The 18,607-nt window shown below is 35.3% G+C and overlaps 1 protein-coding gene and 1 long non-coding RNA gene across 2 annotated transcripts; both read right to left on the bottom strand.

The window, feature by feature from the left end:
- Positions 1-207: 207 nt before the first annotated feature.
- Positions 208-1,231, bottom strand: LOC113275056 (ribulose bisphosphate carboxylase small chain 1, chloroplastic-like). The gene is made up of 3 exons (XM_026524491.1): positions 1,007-1,231; positions 783-914; positions 208-689 (listed from the first exon to the last, which is right to left on the bottom strand). Exons 1-3 carry the CDS (start codon positions 1,184-1,186, stop codon positions 453-455), a joined length of 549 nt encoding a protein of 182 aa, XP_026380276.1. The 5' UTR covers positions 1,187-1,231; the 3' UTR covers positions 208-452.
- Positions 1,232-1,787: 556 nt separating this feature from the next.
- LOC113275055 lies at positions 1,788-5,463 on the bottom strand. Its single transcript, XR_003323410.1, has 3 exons — positions 5,113-5,463; positions 3,613-3,810; positions 1,788-2,362 (listed from the first exon to the last, which is right to left on the bottom strand). It is a non-coding gene; the product is annotated as an uncharacterized LOC113275055 (long non-coding RNA).
- Positions 5,464-18,607: the final 13,144 nt, after the last annotated feature.

The following is an 18,607-nucleotide window of genomic DNA, read 5'->3' as shown; positions in this document are numbered from 1 at the left end:
GTAACAAACATCAAATGCATTTTATGTTGTTAAAGGCGACCTAGGTGCCCGCTTAAGTGCACAAGTCATGCAGGGGCGCCCAGCTAATAAAAACACCCAAGGCGAAAAACTGTGAGCATTTTCATTTTTCTTCCGGGCGCCTTAGGCGCGCCTCACACAGCATAGTCATGCATTAATGAAAGCTGATGCAGGGTTAGACAACAAACATTACAACCATCAGATTAGACAATATTATTATTATTACAGTAATGAACAAATTAAAACAATCGGATTAGACGATATTAATATTATCGTTTCTCATACACTCAAATCCAATGAAAGATACGAATAATATAATTCTCTAAAACCGAATTACTGAGGATACTACAAAAAAAAGACAAAGAAAGTAATTGGATTTTATTCCTTGATTAAAATGTGCACTGCTCGTCCTCCTACTAACCCATCAAAGATTTTCAGTAGCTAGTACTCTCGGGCTTGTATGCGATGAAACTAACACATTGTACTTGACGAACGTTGTCGAATCCGATGATTCTGATGAATGAGTCTGGGTAAGCAGCCTTGGCCTCCTCTAGCTCCTTGACAACCTGGGAAGCGTCGGTACAGCCGAACATGGGTAGCTTCCACATTGTCCAGTAACGACCATCATAGTATCCAGGGGTGTTACCGTGCTCACGGTACACGAATCCTCTCTGTAAGGTTTCACATAATTCACAAGAAAATATGTATAAAATTTCTCTGGAAAATTACTATTAACACGTTAAGAAAAGCAAATAAGTACGTACGGCGTCGAATTCCAGGCAGGGAACCCATCCATTACGGAGAAGGTAGTCGACTTCCTTTGATAATTGCTCGACGGTCAATGGGGGAAGGTATGAGAGGGTCTCAAACTTCTTCAAACCAGTTGGTGGCCAGACCTGCAACAATCTAAAGCATCAGAATCATATAAAAATGGCTATAAAAATCCTGCAGAGTTTGAACTGGTCATTTTGAGTTACAATATGGGTACCTGCATGCAGTTAACTCTTCCACCGTTGCTGGCAACGGAGGTGATGTCATTTGATTTGCGGGTAACGGGGAAAGCAGCAACTGATTTCAAACCACTGAATGGTGCAACCATGCTAGCTTGAGCGGGAGCGGCACTCCTTACGGAGGCGACTGCAGCTGAGGAAATCATTGAAGATGCCATTTTTTTTCTTTTCACTCTACTTTCTTGTGTGAGGTTTGGCGAAGAAGCATTCTGAAATATTAATAGGCATTCCCTTCCTCTACTACCTTACCATGGCCTTTCAGTTTGCCAGGTTGTCATTCATCTTATCTCATCTATAGATTGGAGGACATGGAGGCCTTGATGTGATGGGTAAGATTTGGTTTTTAAGGTAAAGAGAAGAAAAGCCAAGAGATGGTGATACTTGGCCCAGGATCAAAGTCTCAGGTTAGACTTCGGCTCAAGTCTGGTGCAGTATGGTTAACTTATTTCGGTTTTTCTTTTAGCTTAGTGTGGAAAAGGAATAAATCTGCTCCATATGATAAGATCAAGGCCTAAGCTGCAAAATAAATCATGGTTCTCCAGATCATCTCCCTTGATCTCTCAAGTATGTCTTTGTTTCAACCCTCTGTGTCTGGAGGGCACTATAAGTTAAACAGATTTTGCAAAATCTGTTTATCTTTGTTTTTGCATGAGGCTTTCCAAAATCTGTTTATCTTTGTTTTTGCAGGAGGCTTTCCAGAAGTTAAACAGATTTTGCTTGAAATTTCTCTCTTTTTCTAAATGTAGGCTCATCAAATTCAAGTATTAAAAATATATTTATATATATATAATTCAAATTGCTTGCAAATTACTAGTATAGCAAAAAGATCAGGAGAAACACATTCAGATACAATTCTCAAGCATATATCCCAAACCCTCGAGCTATATGTGCTTGTCCTACCAGTTGCAATAACTGATCCTTCATATAGTTTTAGAGCCACGGATCTTGTCTCTCTGTAATTCCTTCATGAATTCATCCATTGATTCTCGAAGTGGATCTACATCTCATTTAGCTCATTTGCCTTCCAAGTATAATGGATGCCCATCATTGAACTCACGACCAATTTTATGCCAACAAGAGATTTTCAGTCTCTTTTTCAAGCAAAACTTCCAAACAGTGACAACTTTCTGAAGACGGATAAAAAAACTTCCTTTCCAAACTTTCGCTATCCTCCTGTGCATCTCATTGCCTGGGAAGGAGCTTTTCTGTGCTTCATCTTCTGAGCCAGATATACTTGACATATCATCGTAATCTCTGAACACAGAATCAGAAGCCAATTCATCAAAAAAAATTCCTCCTTTACTGTATCTTTTCCAGAAATGCATAACTTTTATCTACAAAAATAGTAAGCACGTCGTTAGAAGTGTACACAACCATGAGTGCGGGGTACACAAAATCTAAAGGTGGATCTTCATAGCAGTTTTGTACATTATCACAGTTTTCATTACATAATGATGATGACAGAGGTTTGCTACAATATGTATAAAGCGGGAGACTGCCGAAAAGAACAGCAGTACAACCAATGAAGACATTTTGATTCTCAGTTATGAACCATCATGGATTTGCAAGGAAGACGGAACAAGATGCATCTTGAAAAAAACAATGTGAGATGATCTGGTATTCAAAGAATAAAAAGATCTTACATTTGTAAGTGTCAGCTTGAAGTTAAAATGAAAAACGCAAGGTTTAAGCATTTGTATTGCAGTGTGCTAAGACATCCTTAACCCAGTTACACTAGTCAGCTGCTCAATAACTCTGTTGGAGATTATTAAAGCAGGAAATGCTATGTTAAAGCAATTTAGATTGGTTTCATCATTCCATATTCATAAAGTAAGAATCCTGATGCGCAACTCCGACAAGGAATTGAAACAACTGGACTACACTAGTCCAAATTCACTTGTTGATCGAGTATTTAGAAAAGAGTACTTGAAAACTAGATCTGGAAAGGTAGTCATAATTTGCGAATAATATGAATTACGCAGAAAGAGTGCTAAATTGCACTTGAAAGCTTGAAGACTTCATAATTTCTCAGGACAGGGGCGTAGATAATGGAGAGTAATCATAATTATGGACTACATTAGACGATATTCACTTGATTCCTCTCCCCCTCCTTTATTCTAGATATCACTACACCTGCCTTCCTCATCTCCGAAACTCATTTGACAATTGAAAGTAGGCATTGCTCTACAATTACTTCCTCCTCCGAGAACATAAACGTACCTGTGTATTTTACTATTGCCAATTCCATCCATCAAAATGGTTCATAATTCTAACTCTAATTCTAGTATTTTTGCACAAACTATCTATTTTGTTAGCTGCATTACATCTACAACAAAATTCATGAAATTTTCCATTGTACCTTCAACAACACTTATAGATCAAACACAACCCAAGAACTTGATGAGTTTATACAGGAATAAAGCATCAATCTTTCCTAAACCCATGGAAAAAGATTTCGTAATTGTAGTATATAAATCATGAAAACCCAAACTTCAATAGAAATTCAAACTATTCCAATCAAACCCATGAATTAGATAGAAAAACAAAATTAAAAAGGAGAAGCGAGATAGAGAGAAGTAATTACATTGAAAGGATGATGGTCTGATTTGAATTGAGAACGTTAATCTTGAAGAGACTCGAACTCAGCTTTTCTCAGCTTCATCTTAAGAGCCAGACATACTTGACATATCGTCATAATCTCTCAACACAGAACCAGAAGCCAATTCATCAAAAATTTTCCTCCTTTACTGTATCTTTACCAGAAAATATGTTTAATTTTTATCTACAAAAACAGTGAGCACATTGTTAGAAGTGTATACAGACATGAACGTCACTACACAAAGCAAAAGGTAGATCTTTGTAGCAGTTTTGTACATGATTACATAATGATGACAGAAGTTCGTTACAATATGTATAAAGCGGGAGCATGCCAAAAAGCTTGCAAACACAATTCACAGGATAACAGGAGAACCTGCTTCGATCACTATACGCTGGGAATGAAAGAACAGCAATACAGACAATGCAGGCATTTTGATTCTCAGTTGTGAACCATCACAGATTTGCAAGGAAGACTGAACAAGATGCCTCCTAAAAAAGACAATGTGATATGATCTCATCTGGTATACGAACAAAAAATCTGACGTTCCGCCCTTCCAAAGTGCCAGCTTGAAGTTAAGATGAAAAACGTAAGGTTTAAGCATTCAGATTGCAGTGTGCTAAGACATCCATAACTCAATTACGCTGATATGCTACTCAATAACTTTTTACGAGATTAGATATTGGGCCAATCAGAACAGTATTTCATCATTCCACATCCATAAAGTAAGAAATCACGATGCGGAACTCAGTCAAGGAATTGAAACAACTGCACTACAGTAGACCAGATTCACTTGCTGATCCAGTAATTAAGAAAGAGTACTAGATGGCACTTGAAAACTAGATCAGGGGAAGTAGTCATAACTCATAATTTGCAAACATATAGATTATGCAGAGGGAGTGCTAAATGGCACTTAAAGCTTGAAGAATTCAAAATCTCTCAGGACAGGGATGTCGATAATGGAGAGTAGTCATAATTCTGGATTACACTAGACGATATTCACTTGATGTCTCCCCCTCCCATATTCTAGACATGACAATACTTGCCTTCCTCATGTATGAAAATGAAACTCATTCTACAACTGAAAGTAGGCATTGCTCTTCAATTATTTACTTCCTCCTACCAGTGTATTTTACAATTTCCAATTCCATCCATCAAATTGATTCCTAATTCAAAATTCTAGTTCTAGTATTTTTGCAAAAACTATCCATTTAGATGCATTACATCTCTAACAAAAAATAATATTAAAAAATCATGAAATTCCCCCTGTACCTTCACCAATTCTTATAGATCAAATAAAACCCAAGAACTTGATGAGTTTATACAGGAATAAAGCATCAATCTTTTCTAAAGCCATCGAAAACCCAGATTTCATAATTGTAATATCAATCATAAAAACCCAAACTTTAATAGAAATTCAAACTATTCCAATCAAACCCATGAAGTACAAAATTAAAAAGGAGAAGAGAGATAGAGAGAAGTAGTTACATTGAAATGATGATAGTCCGATTTGAAATGAGAACGTTAATCTTGTAGTTGAAGAGACTCAAACTCAGTTTTACAAGTATTATACAAGACCATTTAGATATAAAAGCGAATTCTTAACAACTTTATCTTTCTTCTTTCTCTTCTGCTGGTGTTTCTTCGTTTTCTTCTTCATTTGTAGAGATTTCAGGCGGGAATAAGTGGACGATGAAGATGTATGAGAGATATGCAATATGAATCGGATATGTTTAGTGGAAGATCAAATGAACGACGGCCTTTTTGGTGACTTTTCATGTTCTCGGTCGCCATTACTGTCCACAGAGTTTTATCTCTGGAATTTTAGAGAAACAAACTCGGAAGAACTAGAAAGATAAGCACAAGTCATAAAAGTGTGTATTTGGGCCTAGCTATTTGCACCAAACCTGAGGTACCGTGCCGTCGTGCTCGAATCCGAACCCAAAAAAAAAGTTTTAGAGCCGGATAAGGTGACGACATAGGGCCAGAGAATAGTATACGTCAAAAGCCTCTTATCCAAAAATTATTTGTAACAATCCTGCGGGCGTCAGATTTTATTGGAGGGGTGGCGGGTAATAGAACAAAAAGGGTCATTACAAGATAATTTGAAGTGTCCCTTATCCAAAATACTGAAAATAACTAATTAACCCTTACATAGTTTAGTGTTGATAATCTAGTTTAGTATTAATGATTAAGTCTCACTTCAATTAACTCTAAATCAAAACAAAATCAGATTTTAGAGTTTAATAAAAATCCATTTTATTACATTTTCAGAGCTAATTACGGTTGGAATTTTGCTCGTAACCAACCGTAAATCTTAGTTTGGTAAAAGATGAACTACCAACCGTAACTGGTTAAATTTCGGGAAAACCCAATCGTAAAACCAGTTATGGTTGGTAACCAAATGCTCGAGACGAACCGTAACTAAAAATGGTTACCAACCGTAACAGTATTTACGGTTCATCTCGAAATTTAGTTATGAACCGTAATTGGTGACCTTTCTGAACTCTGGGTTCCAGGGTTATTTACGGTTCGTAATTCTGGTATCGACATTAAAAAAAAAACGTAACTGGAGAGAATTCTCAGATATAAGAACATACGGTTGGTAATAGTTCAATTACCAACCGTAACAACATCAAAATCTCCAGTTACGGTTCGTAATTGAGTTAAAATCAACTGTAACTCATATAAACCCAGAAATTTCAATTTTCATTTAAAACCCTAATTTTTGATAGAAATTGTCAAACAAAATAAACCAAATCGTAACTGGGTTTTTCAAAACATACCTCATATAAGTCATTACACTACGCTTGATTAATTTTCGAATCGTCGATTAATCGATGACGGTGAAATTTTGAGTTTTAATGGCGGTTCCGGTTGATGGGAGGAGGAGAAGAGAAGAAGAAAGAAAACAAATTTTCAATTTAGCTTTGATTTAGGTTAAAAATGGGGAGGATAATCTAGTCAATTTATACCCTATAGGACGTCCCCTAACCAACTAGAAGGACATTATTATCACACTGCCTCCCCTCTAATAAAACCCGCCTCCCGTATGACATGATTGATTTGTAATGACAAAGATTTCTTCGATTAATTAATTTATAGTGGTTAGGAAATAAAAAATTTCGACCAAAAAAAAGAAAGAAAAGATCGGATATTAAAAAAAAACAGCTGAAATGATTATAGAAAGTTTAATTCCAATACAAAGACAGTCAAAACCTAAATTACATATGCAAAGTTAGTTCCCTAGTTATGTTGAATTTCGCTGTTATCCGAGAACTTAAAAGTTTTTATATCATAGCTCCAGAGAACCGAAGTTGTTGGACAATAACTATGATTTCAAAAGCATCTTTGGGTTTCCACCAAATACCTAGTTGTTCCTTTCTTTCCGTACATTCCAAATAATTGTAGAATGAAGAATGTTCCGGACAGTCTTCCTTCTAATACTTTCCAAGTCCATGCTTCATATAATTGCAGATAGTTACAGGTACATGCCATGAGATATGTATAGATTTAATAAAGTAATCTCACATATGAAAAGAATGGTTATAATGTACAAGCAAGTCCGTAGTGGTGGATCGAAGGAGAACCATGCTCTTCACACAAGGTTGTGACTAAGCTATCCTTTTCTATCCTTTGCGTCACGTTGATTAGGAAAGGATCGCATGTGATATTTGTTAATCACTTGGGTTTGTGATAATTTGTAAAATACATATGCGAGTGATAAATCAACTGGGACACAAAAATGATGTAAATTCTTATTACTAATATTAGAAAGTGTCATCTTTTTTAGTCGAAATGACATGAATTCTTTTTTTCTTCTTTCTTCAACTCCTTCTTTCTTTATTTCATCATTGTAATTTTTTTTTATCAATCTCTCCTTTTTTTTAAGTCTAGGTAAAATTGTGCATTGATCCTGGGAATATTAATGAGATACATAAGGGTGTCCATATATATATTTTCAATCAAAAAGTATAAAAAAGAGTGTTGTTGACGTATTAATCCAGCACTTCTTCTTTGTAATATCCGCCAAAAAAAATTTGGCAGAAAGACTTGTCGGAAATCGCCAGCTGGATTGGTCCGACCAAGAAAGGCATGTGAGTTACGGGGCGGAAGTGACTCATGGTTTAACCTGGTATCAAAAGGTGAAATGGCTCGGCTAGGTGGGATAGCCGAGCCAGAAAAAAGAAAGTAAAAAGGAACACTTTTTAAGTATGACCTAATCCAAATGAAGTGATATGTAGTCTCCATGCCAACGTTACATAAGGGACAAGCATTATTCTATCAAGCACTACCTTCTACGACTAAGCATTTTTCTCGTAGGAGGAGAATTATAAAAGACATGCCAAAGCAGAAAACCGATGTCGGGAGGAATATAGTTTCTCCTGGAAAATTTTGAGTATGAACAATCTGGCATACTACAGTTAGAGTGTCATAGCAAGCTCTAATGCTGGACTTGTTTACAAACTTTACCTCATCATTTCCCTCTACCAGATTTGGAACATTTCCAGTCTCGCCTCAGGAGAACCCATTTCATCTATTTATTTGCATTAAGTTGATGTTTAGAGTTTTGATGCCATCTACCATCCCGAATTATATATGTTATGGAACTTTGTTTTTGAATATAATCTTTAAGGTACAGTCGCGTTCCTTACGTCTCTAGAACCACGCCGGATTCTGCGCATTTGATTCCCTTAGCTTATCTCACCCACAACTAAGAGTTGTTACGACCCAAAGTCGAAAACTTATAAACAAATATGTCTCCCACAGATAGGTCTATCCTTTATTCTGTTTATTCCGTCTTTTGATACAAAGATCAAGGTGAATAGGAATCAAGTAATAATCTGGTCTTATACTCCCGAAGAGCAGCCTAGAAATATTAGTCACCTCACAATAACCTAACTGATTAACATAAGAAGTAATTGTGGAATCACAAGAGTCTGGGACAGAGAACTGTTGTGATTACTTTTTATATATTACATATCGGAGACGAATCTCGAGTAAATCCTAAAGAAGATAAAACTCAATATAATAGAACAAGTAAGATCAAAATACACAACTACAGACAAAATAGTTTGATCTGGCATCACGAATCCCAAATGAAGTCTTCAAGTCGTTAACCTAATAATGGCTAGGTTAAGGGAGAATCGACTCTAGTTTGCAACTAGGACACATGGAAGTGTCGGAATTAGGTTTCCCAGATTATAGAGTTCTCCCTTATATATTCTTTCAAATCAGGGTTGCTTACAATCAAAGCTAAGATATATTAGTAACAAAGCATTCAATATCCACCGTTAGATGAAATTTTGATTTAAGATTCAAGCTAAGTCTGCTTAGAAATTAAGTAATCAATCTCCACCGTTAGATGGTATTATCTTGATACACACAAATGAAATATACTTATATTTAGATATGGATGAACCGTACCCAAACGTGTATACTCGGTTGGCTCAATAACAATTAACTGAAGTTAGCTATATTAACACTTATAACTTACCTATATTCATCTAACACTTCTAGATCAAATATGATGATCAATCAATCATGATAGATAATCAAACGAATCTAAATGTGTTTCAAGAGAGTTTTTCAAATTTTCACCATCTTATAGGAATATGTATATGAACCATTTGAAGAAAAATCGGTTTGGTTTTTAATTGTACAAAGTACTTATACAAGAACCAATTCATGAACATAATTCCACGTTTTGTAAAACTAGTTCACATACCTTAATACATTTAAGTTCCAGGGACTTAAGTTCGCAAACAAGTTCGCTAACGAATCCTGAGTTCATGAGTACGAAAGTCACACTTTACCGATTTTAGAACATAAAATCCCCATGTTCGCAAACTGAGCACGCGAACAAGAGTTCCAGACTTTGGCTTTGTCCAGCTGTTCACAAACAGCATACGTGAACAGGAGTTCTGGACTTGGCCTTGTATACCCCGTTCACAAACGTACGAACACAAGTTCCGGACCTTTTCACAGGTAAACCAGTTCGAAAACGGAGAACAATAGTTCCGGGACCTGAACTAGACTTGCACAGTTAGTATACAACCTGTATTATATCCAGACATGGTAGTTCTTAAACTCTCATTTAATCATTGAGACATCCTTGAAAGACAACAATGGTAATCTTACTTATACCACTAGCTTCAAGTAATTATTAAGTTATTAATCAATCAACACAAAACTTCCCAAGTCGACATCAAATAATTGTCTCACACAAATCATATAAGACGTTTCAAGGTAATTTTCACATGATCATCTTTTGACTTAATATTTAGTTTCCAACAAATAAATTGTCTCCAACTAAACTCTTCAATATTACGATGAACTTAGCTAAAGCTAAAAGCTTCCAACACATATTTCGAGAAATAGATAAGCGAGATAAACTCGGGTCGAAATATCAAATGTGTATAATGTAAAAGTATATATATCTGTACGACTTAGTCTCATTAGAAGATAGAATAAAATAGACTTCTGAATGATAGATAAGTTTTAGTCTCCACATACCTTTTGTTGATGAAGTTCATCCAAGCTCTTCAGTAGATATTCTTCTTCAATTGGTGAACGTCATGAAGTCTAAGCTCAACTACACACTTTTATCCTAATCCGAGACATAGTTGTAAATAGACTAGAAATCAAGTATATAGTTTTGATCAACTAAACTTGACAAACAAGCCTGGGATAGCAACGCTTGCGAGTTCGACCGAGCATTGTAAAGTAACCAAAAACGGGGGTTTTTTCGATTTTAAATCAAAGTAATTAATAAAAGAAAATAATAAAACTTTGTTGTAAACAATAAAAAGAAAGATGACTAGGGAATCCTTCGCCGTCACTGAACCGAAACTTAATTTAATACAAGTTTATCTATTGTTGAATTTAGATTGTTACCAACCGTAGAATAGCAATAAGCTCTGTTATCCCCGGAATTCTTGTTGTCACTGGATACGAAAACGCTCGACTACCAGATTCTATCCAACTAACCCACTAAGAATAAGCTCTCTAGGTGTGAATTAATCGAATGATTTACACTCTGTGAATCAGGTTGATCCTAGCATCATATGCATTTGCTCGGCCTGCTTACTAGTGTTATCTTTTATACACAATTGGTTAACAGAATCCCTCTGTCAGCTCTTGCAATTTAATACTTATGTAAAGAATTGATGTGATAATTACACGTATCACACAACTCAAAACTAGTAGAAGAATTATTGATTGGTTGATTTTAATTGATCACTTTAAATAACCCCTCAATAATCTTAGACAATAAAATTAATATAGATAATCAACAATAAAATAAAAATTGAAAGAGTATTTTTATTTATCAGGGATCCAAATGCATCTATCTAACTCATGTGACGAGTCCAGAGCATGCTGAATGTAGAGGGCTATGGGAAGCAGTGGAATGGGCTAAAGAAATGAATTTGTGCAGCATTCAGTTTGAAATGGACTCAAAGATAGTGGTGGAGGCAATGATCAAGTAGAACTTCACAATTGATTGGAAGATTCATAACTTGATCTTAGACATCAAAAAGATCTTTAATAATTCTGTCTCTTGGCAATGTAACTATGTGCCTAAAGAGAAAAATAAGATAACTGATATTCTTTCTAAGTTAGATAGAACTGAGAGATTAAGTAGTGTTTGGTTAATAGATCCACCTAGTAACATTCAACATCAGTTGAAGGTGGATAAATCCTTTGTAAACACTTCTTCCTAATTAATTTCAATCTTGTAGTTTCAAAAAAAAAAAAACTTGAAATAAACTTGGTTTAAGAAATTAAGACTTTATTGTCTCTGCCAACAGTTCCCTGAATTTCGAGCCCTCTGATTTGCAATCAGGCATTTACCCAAGCTTTATATCATCCTCAGGAACCTAATGATATTAAATTCGAATATAACTGTTAATCAAGATCCATCACCGTCGTGATCATCAAGTTCTATCTGCCATTGCTTGTATTTTATTTAGGAACGGGGAAGACGAAGTTCCTTGAGTAATAATCCAGGTGTATTTATCAGTATTCAAAATGTGGCTACCCTTTAACAGAATGGATGCCCCCCAGTAAAAAACTGACTGCCTTTAGCAGTTCTTGTGAAACAGTCTGCCCCTTAACAGAATGAATACCCCTTAACGTACAAGAGAATACTGATAGCACTTGTCCTGCAAATGTCAATTTTTCCCTTCTAGTCTTCCAAGTTCTTGTTTTGCTCATAACTTCTTCATACGAACTCAGAATGACTCCGTTCTTTCGCCAAAGTCTTCGTCTTTTCGTCCTCTTCAATGTGATAGCAAGAACTCCTAGATTTTATCGAGTTCCTCTTGGTCTTTGGCCCTTATCCACTTTTAAACTTCACTTTTGTAGCGCGTTTCACTTTTTTTCAAATGATTCACCTAATGAAAGACAAATACAAGAAAACAAGCGTAATATACAATAATTTGCAAGAATATAAGAAATTACTAGCATGGAATTGACACTAAATATATGTAAAATGTGCACTTATAATCAACCAACTAATGATGTACATGGTTGGTTGACACATAGGTGTGACTAAGCTATCTTCTAGTCTCTTATAGTATATGATTTTTTTGATTAATCCATCTAAAAAATGAGAGGAAATAGAAGCAGAAGCTAAGTCATATGCTTGTTTATCTTTTCATATGTGTTTACTTCTTTCTTCTTAACATGTATTGTTGTGTATCATGTTCTTGATATGTATCATGATTCTTATGCTAATGTTAAAGATTATGTTCAACTAATAAAGTGGTTACTTATTGTTCTGCATGGTTTTTTTAGATGTTGTAGAGTTCGTTCAAATTAGGTTAATGAATGTTTCAGTATATGGGTAATATACATAATCATGTTTAAGCATAAAAAATGTTGATTATGAAGCTAAAATTCCAAAAGAGCCAACCAAATTTTCTCTCTGCCGAGAGAAATCACGGGATTTTCTCCCGCTAAGTCAAGAATTATTGGTCTCGTTAGTACAACATCTCAGTCATACTTCAATTTTTGTATCTTTCTATATGTTTATTTAATGGGTTTCCATGTTCTCATCCACTCATGATTCGATTCATGATAGAAAATAACACTCTTGTCCCATGTGAAAACAAGTTTTATGAATCGATTCCACCTCAATTTTTACGAGATGGCTTTAGCAATATTATTCCATGACAAACTGCCTTCAATTTTGGCTATCAACAATGTGAACCTTTTGATCTAATACTGGTCATAGCAGTATGCAGTGGCCATCAACAAAATATTTAGAATATATTGCTTGTACAACTTCAATTTTGTCTCTTATTTATCTTTCCAAAATCTCCCCAAAACTCCCAAAGAGACTCTTTTTATTAATGCCTTTATGGACACAAATATAATTGTTTTTTACTTTTTCTTGCGCCATGTCTAGCAATTGTTATATATTCCTCTCTATCATTGTCTCTAACCTTAATCGGATACGAATAAGAACTCATCCCATCTAGTCTATATGTTCTTATTCACCTTTGTTTTTTTCTCCATCAGTTTTTCCAAAATATCTCTGATCTAGCACCCTATTTCTCTTGAAAAGAGTATCCAGGATCTCTTTCCTTAATTTCCTTTCTCCTCTGCTCAAATTACGTCTTTATTTCCGAAATTGATTTTCCAAATTTCGAAGGTTTTCCACTCCACATGCATCATTTACTGTGAATCTCCCATGACCGAGTTGACTTGGAAGGACCGATCTGTAGACACTCGAGCTGTTAAAGTTGTACAACCACTTTCATTTACCAAATAATGAAATGAGTCAATGTCCTTAGTGAACCTTAGGTACTAAGATCAATTCTCATCAAGACCAGCAATAAAACACAAAAAGTCTTATTTTCTCCAACAGATGCTATAGTTAGTATCGTTCTTTTCCCCAACTTAGGGTGGAAAATGAAAATAGTTGTTATTGGATGCTAATTAGACTTACATGAACGTGTGTATGAGTCATGTAACAAGCTATTTGAGAGAAACTAAATTAAACTAGATCACAGCGTGCAGAGGGGATTCAACCGACAGGAAGATTTTTTATTTTTTCATATATAGTGACGATTAATTCGTTCGTAGCTAACACATTTATTAACGACTACACAAGTCATTATTCAAAAATATTTGTTCCCAACATATTTAGAAATGACTACAATTGGACGTTTATATCGTACCAAATTGATTACGAGTCTTTAAACTGGGCAGACCTAATCAATCCACGAACTCTTTTTTTTTCGCCTGCGTTTGGCCCGTAGTTTCAATTTCGTAAGTCTTCGATTATGATTCGCTTGGCCCGTACTTTACTCAAAATTCCTAAAGAGGTTCTTTTTATTAATGCCTTTATGGACACAAATATAATTATTTTCACTTTTTCTTGCGCCATGTCAAGCAATTTTTAGATATTCCTCTCTATCATTGTTTCTAACTTTAATCGGATATGAAAAAGAACCCATACCATCTCGTCCATATGTTCTTATTCTCCTTTGTTTTTTTCTCCATCAGCTTTTCCAAAATATCTCTGATCTAGCACCCTATTTCTCTTGAGAAGAGTATCCAGGATCTCTTTCCTTACTTTCTTTTCTCCTCTACTCAAATTACGTCTTTATTTCCGAACTTGATTTTTCGAATTTCGAAGGTTTTCCACTCCACATGCATCATTTACTGTGAATCTCCCATGACCGAGTTGACTCGGAAAGACCGATTTGCAGACACTCGAGCTGTTAAAGTTGTACAACCACTTTCATTTACCAAATAATGAAATGAGTCAATGTCCTTAGTGAACCTTAGGTACTAACATCAATTCTCATCAAGACCAACAATAAAACATAAAAAGTCTTATTTTCTCCAACATATGTTATAGTTAGTATCGTTCTTTTCCCCAACTTAGGGTGGAAAATGAAAATAGTTGTATTGGCTTGCTAATTAGACTTATATGAATGTGTGTATAAGTCATGTAACAAGCTATTTGTTTGAAACTAAAGTAAACTAGATCACAACGTACGGAGGGGATTCAACCGACAAGAAGATTTTTTATTTTTTCATATATAGTGACGATTAATTCTTTCTTAGCTAACACATTTATTAACAACTACACGCGTCATTATTCAAAAATATTTGTTCCCAACATATTTAGCAATGACTACAACAGGAAGTTAATAACATACCAAATTGATTACGAGTCTTTAAAATGGGCAGACCCGTTATCAATCCACAAACTTTTTTTTTTCGCCTACGCTTATCCCGTAGTTTCAATTTCATAAGTTTTCGATTATGATCGCTTGGCCAGTAGTTTCATTAAAATTCCCAAAGAGGCTCTTTTTATTAATGCCTTTATTGACACAAAAATAATTATTTTTACTTTTTCTTGCGCTATGTCTAGCAATTTTTAGATATTCCTCTCTATCATTGTTTCTAACTTTAATAGAGTATGAAGAAGAACCCATACCATCTAGTCCATATGTTCTTATTCTCCTTTGTTTTTTTCTCCAGCAGCTTTTCGAAAATATCTTTGATCTAGCACCCTATTTCTCTGGAGAAGAGTATCCAGGATCTCTTTCCTTACTTTCCTTTCTCCTCTGCTCAAATTACGTCTTTATTTCCGAACTTGATTTTCCGAATTTCGAAGGTTTTCCACTCCACATATATCATCTTCTGTGAATCTCCCATGACCGAGTTGACTCGGATGGACCGATTTGTAGACACTCGAGCTGTTAAAGTTGTACAACCACTTTCATTTATAAAATAGTGAAATGAGTTATTGTCTTTAGTGATCCTTAGGTGCTAAGATCAATTCTCATCAAGACCAACAATAAAACATAAAAAGTTTTATTTTCTCCAACAGATGTTATAGTTAGTAAAGTTCTTTTCCCCAGCTTAGGGTGGAAAATGAATATTGTTGTTATTGGCTTGCTAATTAGACTTACATGAACGTGTACGTAGGAGTCATGTAACAAGTTATTTGAGCAAACTAAAGTAAACTAGATCACAACATGGGAGGGAATTCAATCGACTGAAAGATTTTTTCTCTTTTTATATATAGTGACGATTAACTCGTTCCTAGCTAACACATTTATCAATGACCATACACGTCATTATTCAAGAATATTTATTATTTACACATTTAGCAACGACTATAACAGGACGTTTATATTCGTACCAAGTTGATTACAAGTATTTAAAATGGGAAGACCCGTAATCAACCCACGAACTCTCTTTTTTTCGCCTGCACTTGGCCCGTACTTTCAATTTCATAAGTCTTTGATTCTGATTGCTTGGCCCGTAGTTTCCTCAAAATTTCCAAAGAGACTCTTTTTATTAATGCCTTTATGGACACAAATATAATTATTTTTACTTTTTCTTGCGCTATGTCTAGCAATTTTTAGATATTCCTCTCTATCATTGTTTCAAACTTTAATCGAATATGAAGAAGAACCCGTACCATCTAGTCCATATGTTCTTATTCTCCTTTATTTTTTTCTCCATTAGCTTTTCCAAAATATCTCTGATCTAGTACCCTATTTCTCTGGAGAAGAGTATCCAAGATCTCTTTCCTTACTTTCCTTTCTCATCTGCTCAAATTACGTCTTTATGAAAAAGCGGGGGTCTAACAACCACACCCAATATTTCGCTTAGCAATCTGTATGGACAAACTCCAATATACTTTTATGAGAATCAACTAGACAGTTAGACTCAATAAATGAAAAGTATATCAAAGAGTTTATATCTCAATCTCTCGATTTGATATTTACTCAAGCAAATAGAAATATACGAGTCTTTATCAAAGAGAGATAACTTGGATGGTACCAAAGACCAATATCCAAGTGTCAATCAATTTAAATCAACGACCGAAAGGGTCGGATATTCTAATTGATTGAACAACGCACAACCTGTATTATTTCAATTATATAAACAAATATAATGTGGAATAGAAATAACACAGACACCGGAATTTTGTTAACGAGGAAACCGCAAATGCAAAAAAAAACCCGGGACCTAGTACAGATTCAACACACACTGTATTAAGCCGCTACAGACACTAGCCTGGTCCAAACTAACTTCGGTCTGGACTGTAGTGGAACCCCAATCAATCTCACACTGATCCAAGGTACAATTATGTTCCTATGCCTATGATCCCAGCGGGATACTGCGAACTTGATTCCCTTAGCTGATCTCACCCACAACTCAGAGTTGCTACGACCCAAAGTCGAAGTCTTTAATAAACAAATCTGTATCACACAGAAAAGTCTACGATAATAGATAAATCCATCTCCCACAAATATACCTACGAGTTTTGTTCCGTCTTTTGATAAATCAAGGTGAATAGGAACCAATCAATAATACCAGACTTATATTCCCGAAGAACATCTTAGTATTATCAATCACCTCACAATAATTTAATCGACGCAACGAAAAAAGATATTGTGGAATCACAAACGATGAGACGAATTTTGTTTGGGATTACTTTTCTATCTTGCCTATCGGAGATATAAAATCTCAAGCCAATTATTTCAATTGTACTCGTACGATAGAATATGCAAGATTAGATCACACAACTACAAGAAAAGTAGTATCGGTCTGGCTTCACAATCCCAATGAAGTCTTTAAGTCGTTAACCTGGTTTAGCAGAAGAAACCAAAGGTTAAAGGAGAATCGACTCTATCTTAGCACAACTAGTATCACACAGAATGTGTGGGGATTAGGTTTCCCAGTTGCTAGAGTTCTTCCTTATATACACTTTCAAATCAGGGTTTCCAATCAATGTTAGCTTAGTAACAAAGCATTCAATATTCACCGTTAGATGAAAACCTGATTAGATTCAAGCTAATATTTCTCAACTGTTAGATCTAAAACTTAGCTTGTCACACACAAATGAAATGTCCAATTTTGGGTTTATGAACCGTACCCAAACATTAACATTTGTTGGTTCAACAAGTCAACCAAATGGTTAGCCATATGATTACTCTCATATCAACCTTATTCTTCTTCACCATAACTAGTTCAAATGACTTAAATGGACTAGTTAGAGAGTTGTTCAATTGCAAGGAAATCTTATGTAAGTACACAAGACACAATTGAAGCAAAATCGGTTTGATTCACTCGAATAGGTTCATGAACTTTATAGCCACGATTTGCAAAAGTATTCCTTAGTTTATTTAAACATTAGTTCAAGAATAACCGACTTTAGATATAACCTGCTCAAGTTCGCGGACTGGGTTCGCGGACTTAAGATCATGGAAGGAGTACACGAACTCCAGCAGAAAATCTCGGGCCGAGAAGTTCCGCAAGTTCGCGGACCGAGTTCGCGGACTTGGCTCACACCACTTCCAACTTCTCTTGATCAACAAATTTTAGCAAACTTTGGCTCAAAGAATATGACTTATGCATATATGTGTTTCCACAATAATGCTTATATCCATCAATGGTTATGTAATGTAAACTCTCATTTCAATCATTGAAACATTCTCAGAGAACGTTATATAGCCGTTATTCACAAACCATTTTTCGTCAGAGAAATTTTAAAAGTGATTGAAACATGACATGACTTTCGTCACTTGGTAAAGATGAATTCGGCTAAAGCGAAATCTTACCAACATATGTTTCGAGAAATAGATAGGCGAGATAAACTCGGCTCGAAATATCAAGTGTGTATAATGAAAGTCTATATATCAAAACAACTTTTGTCTCAAGAGTATGAGATAGAGTAAATAGACTTTTGAGTGACAGATAAGTTCAAGTCTCCACATACCTTTTAGTCGATGAAGATCCAACGGTTCCTTGAGTAGTCCTTCGTCTTGTATGATGATTTCCATGGAGTCTTGAGCTCAACTACACTTTCTATCCTAATCCGAGACCTTTAGCTATGTAGGCTAGAAATCAAGACTTATAGTTTTGATCACTAATATTGACAAACATGCTTGAGATAGCAACGCATGCGAGTTAGACCGAGCAATGCTCTAACAATCTCCCCCTT

This window comes from Papaver somniferum, chromosome 4, assembly GCF_003573695.1.
Source record: "Papaver somniferum cultivar HN1 chromosome 4, ASM357369v1, whole genome shotgun sequence".
Taxonomy (NCBI): Eukaryota; Viridiplantae; Streptophyta; class Magnoliopsida; order Ranunculales; family Papaveraceae; genus Papaver; species Papaver somniferum.
Note: the sequence above shows the minus strand (reverse complement) of the source record. Positions and strands in the feature narration are given on the sequence as shown.

Coding starts and splice junctions, on each gene's coding strand:
- LOC113275056 (XM_026524491.1), bottom strand. CDS start 1,186: ATGGCATCTTCAATGATTTCCTCAGCTGCAGTCGCCTCCGTAAGGAGT. Junction 915..1,006: donor GAAGAGTTAACTGCATGCAG/GTACCCATATTG, acceptor AGATTGTTGCAG/GTCTGGCCACCAACTGGTTT. Junction 690..782: donor CCTGCCTGGAATTCGACGCC/GTACGTACTTAT, acceptor GAAACCTTACAG/AGAGGATTCGTGTACCGTGA.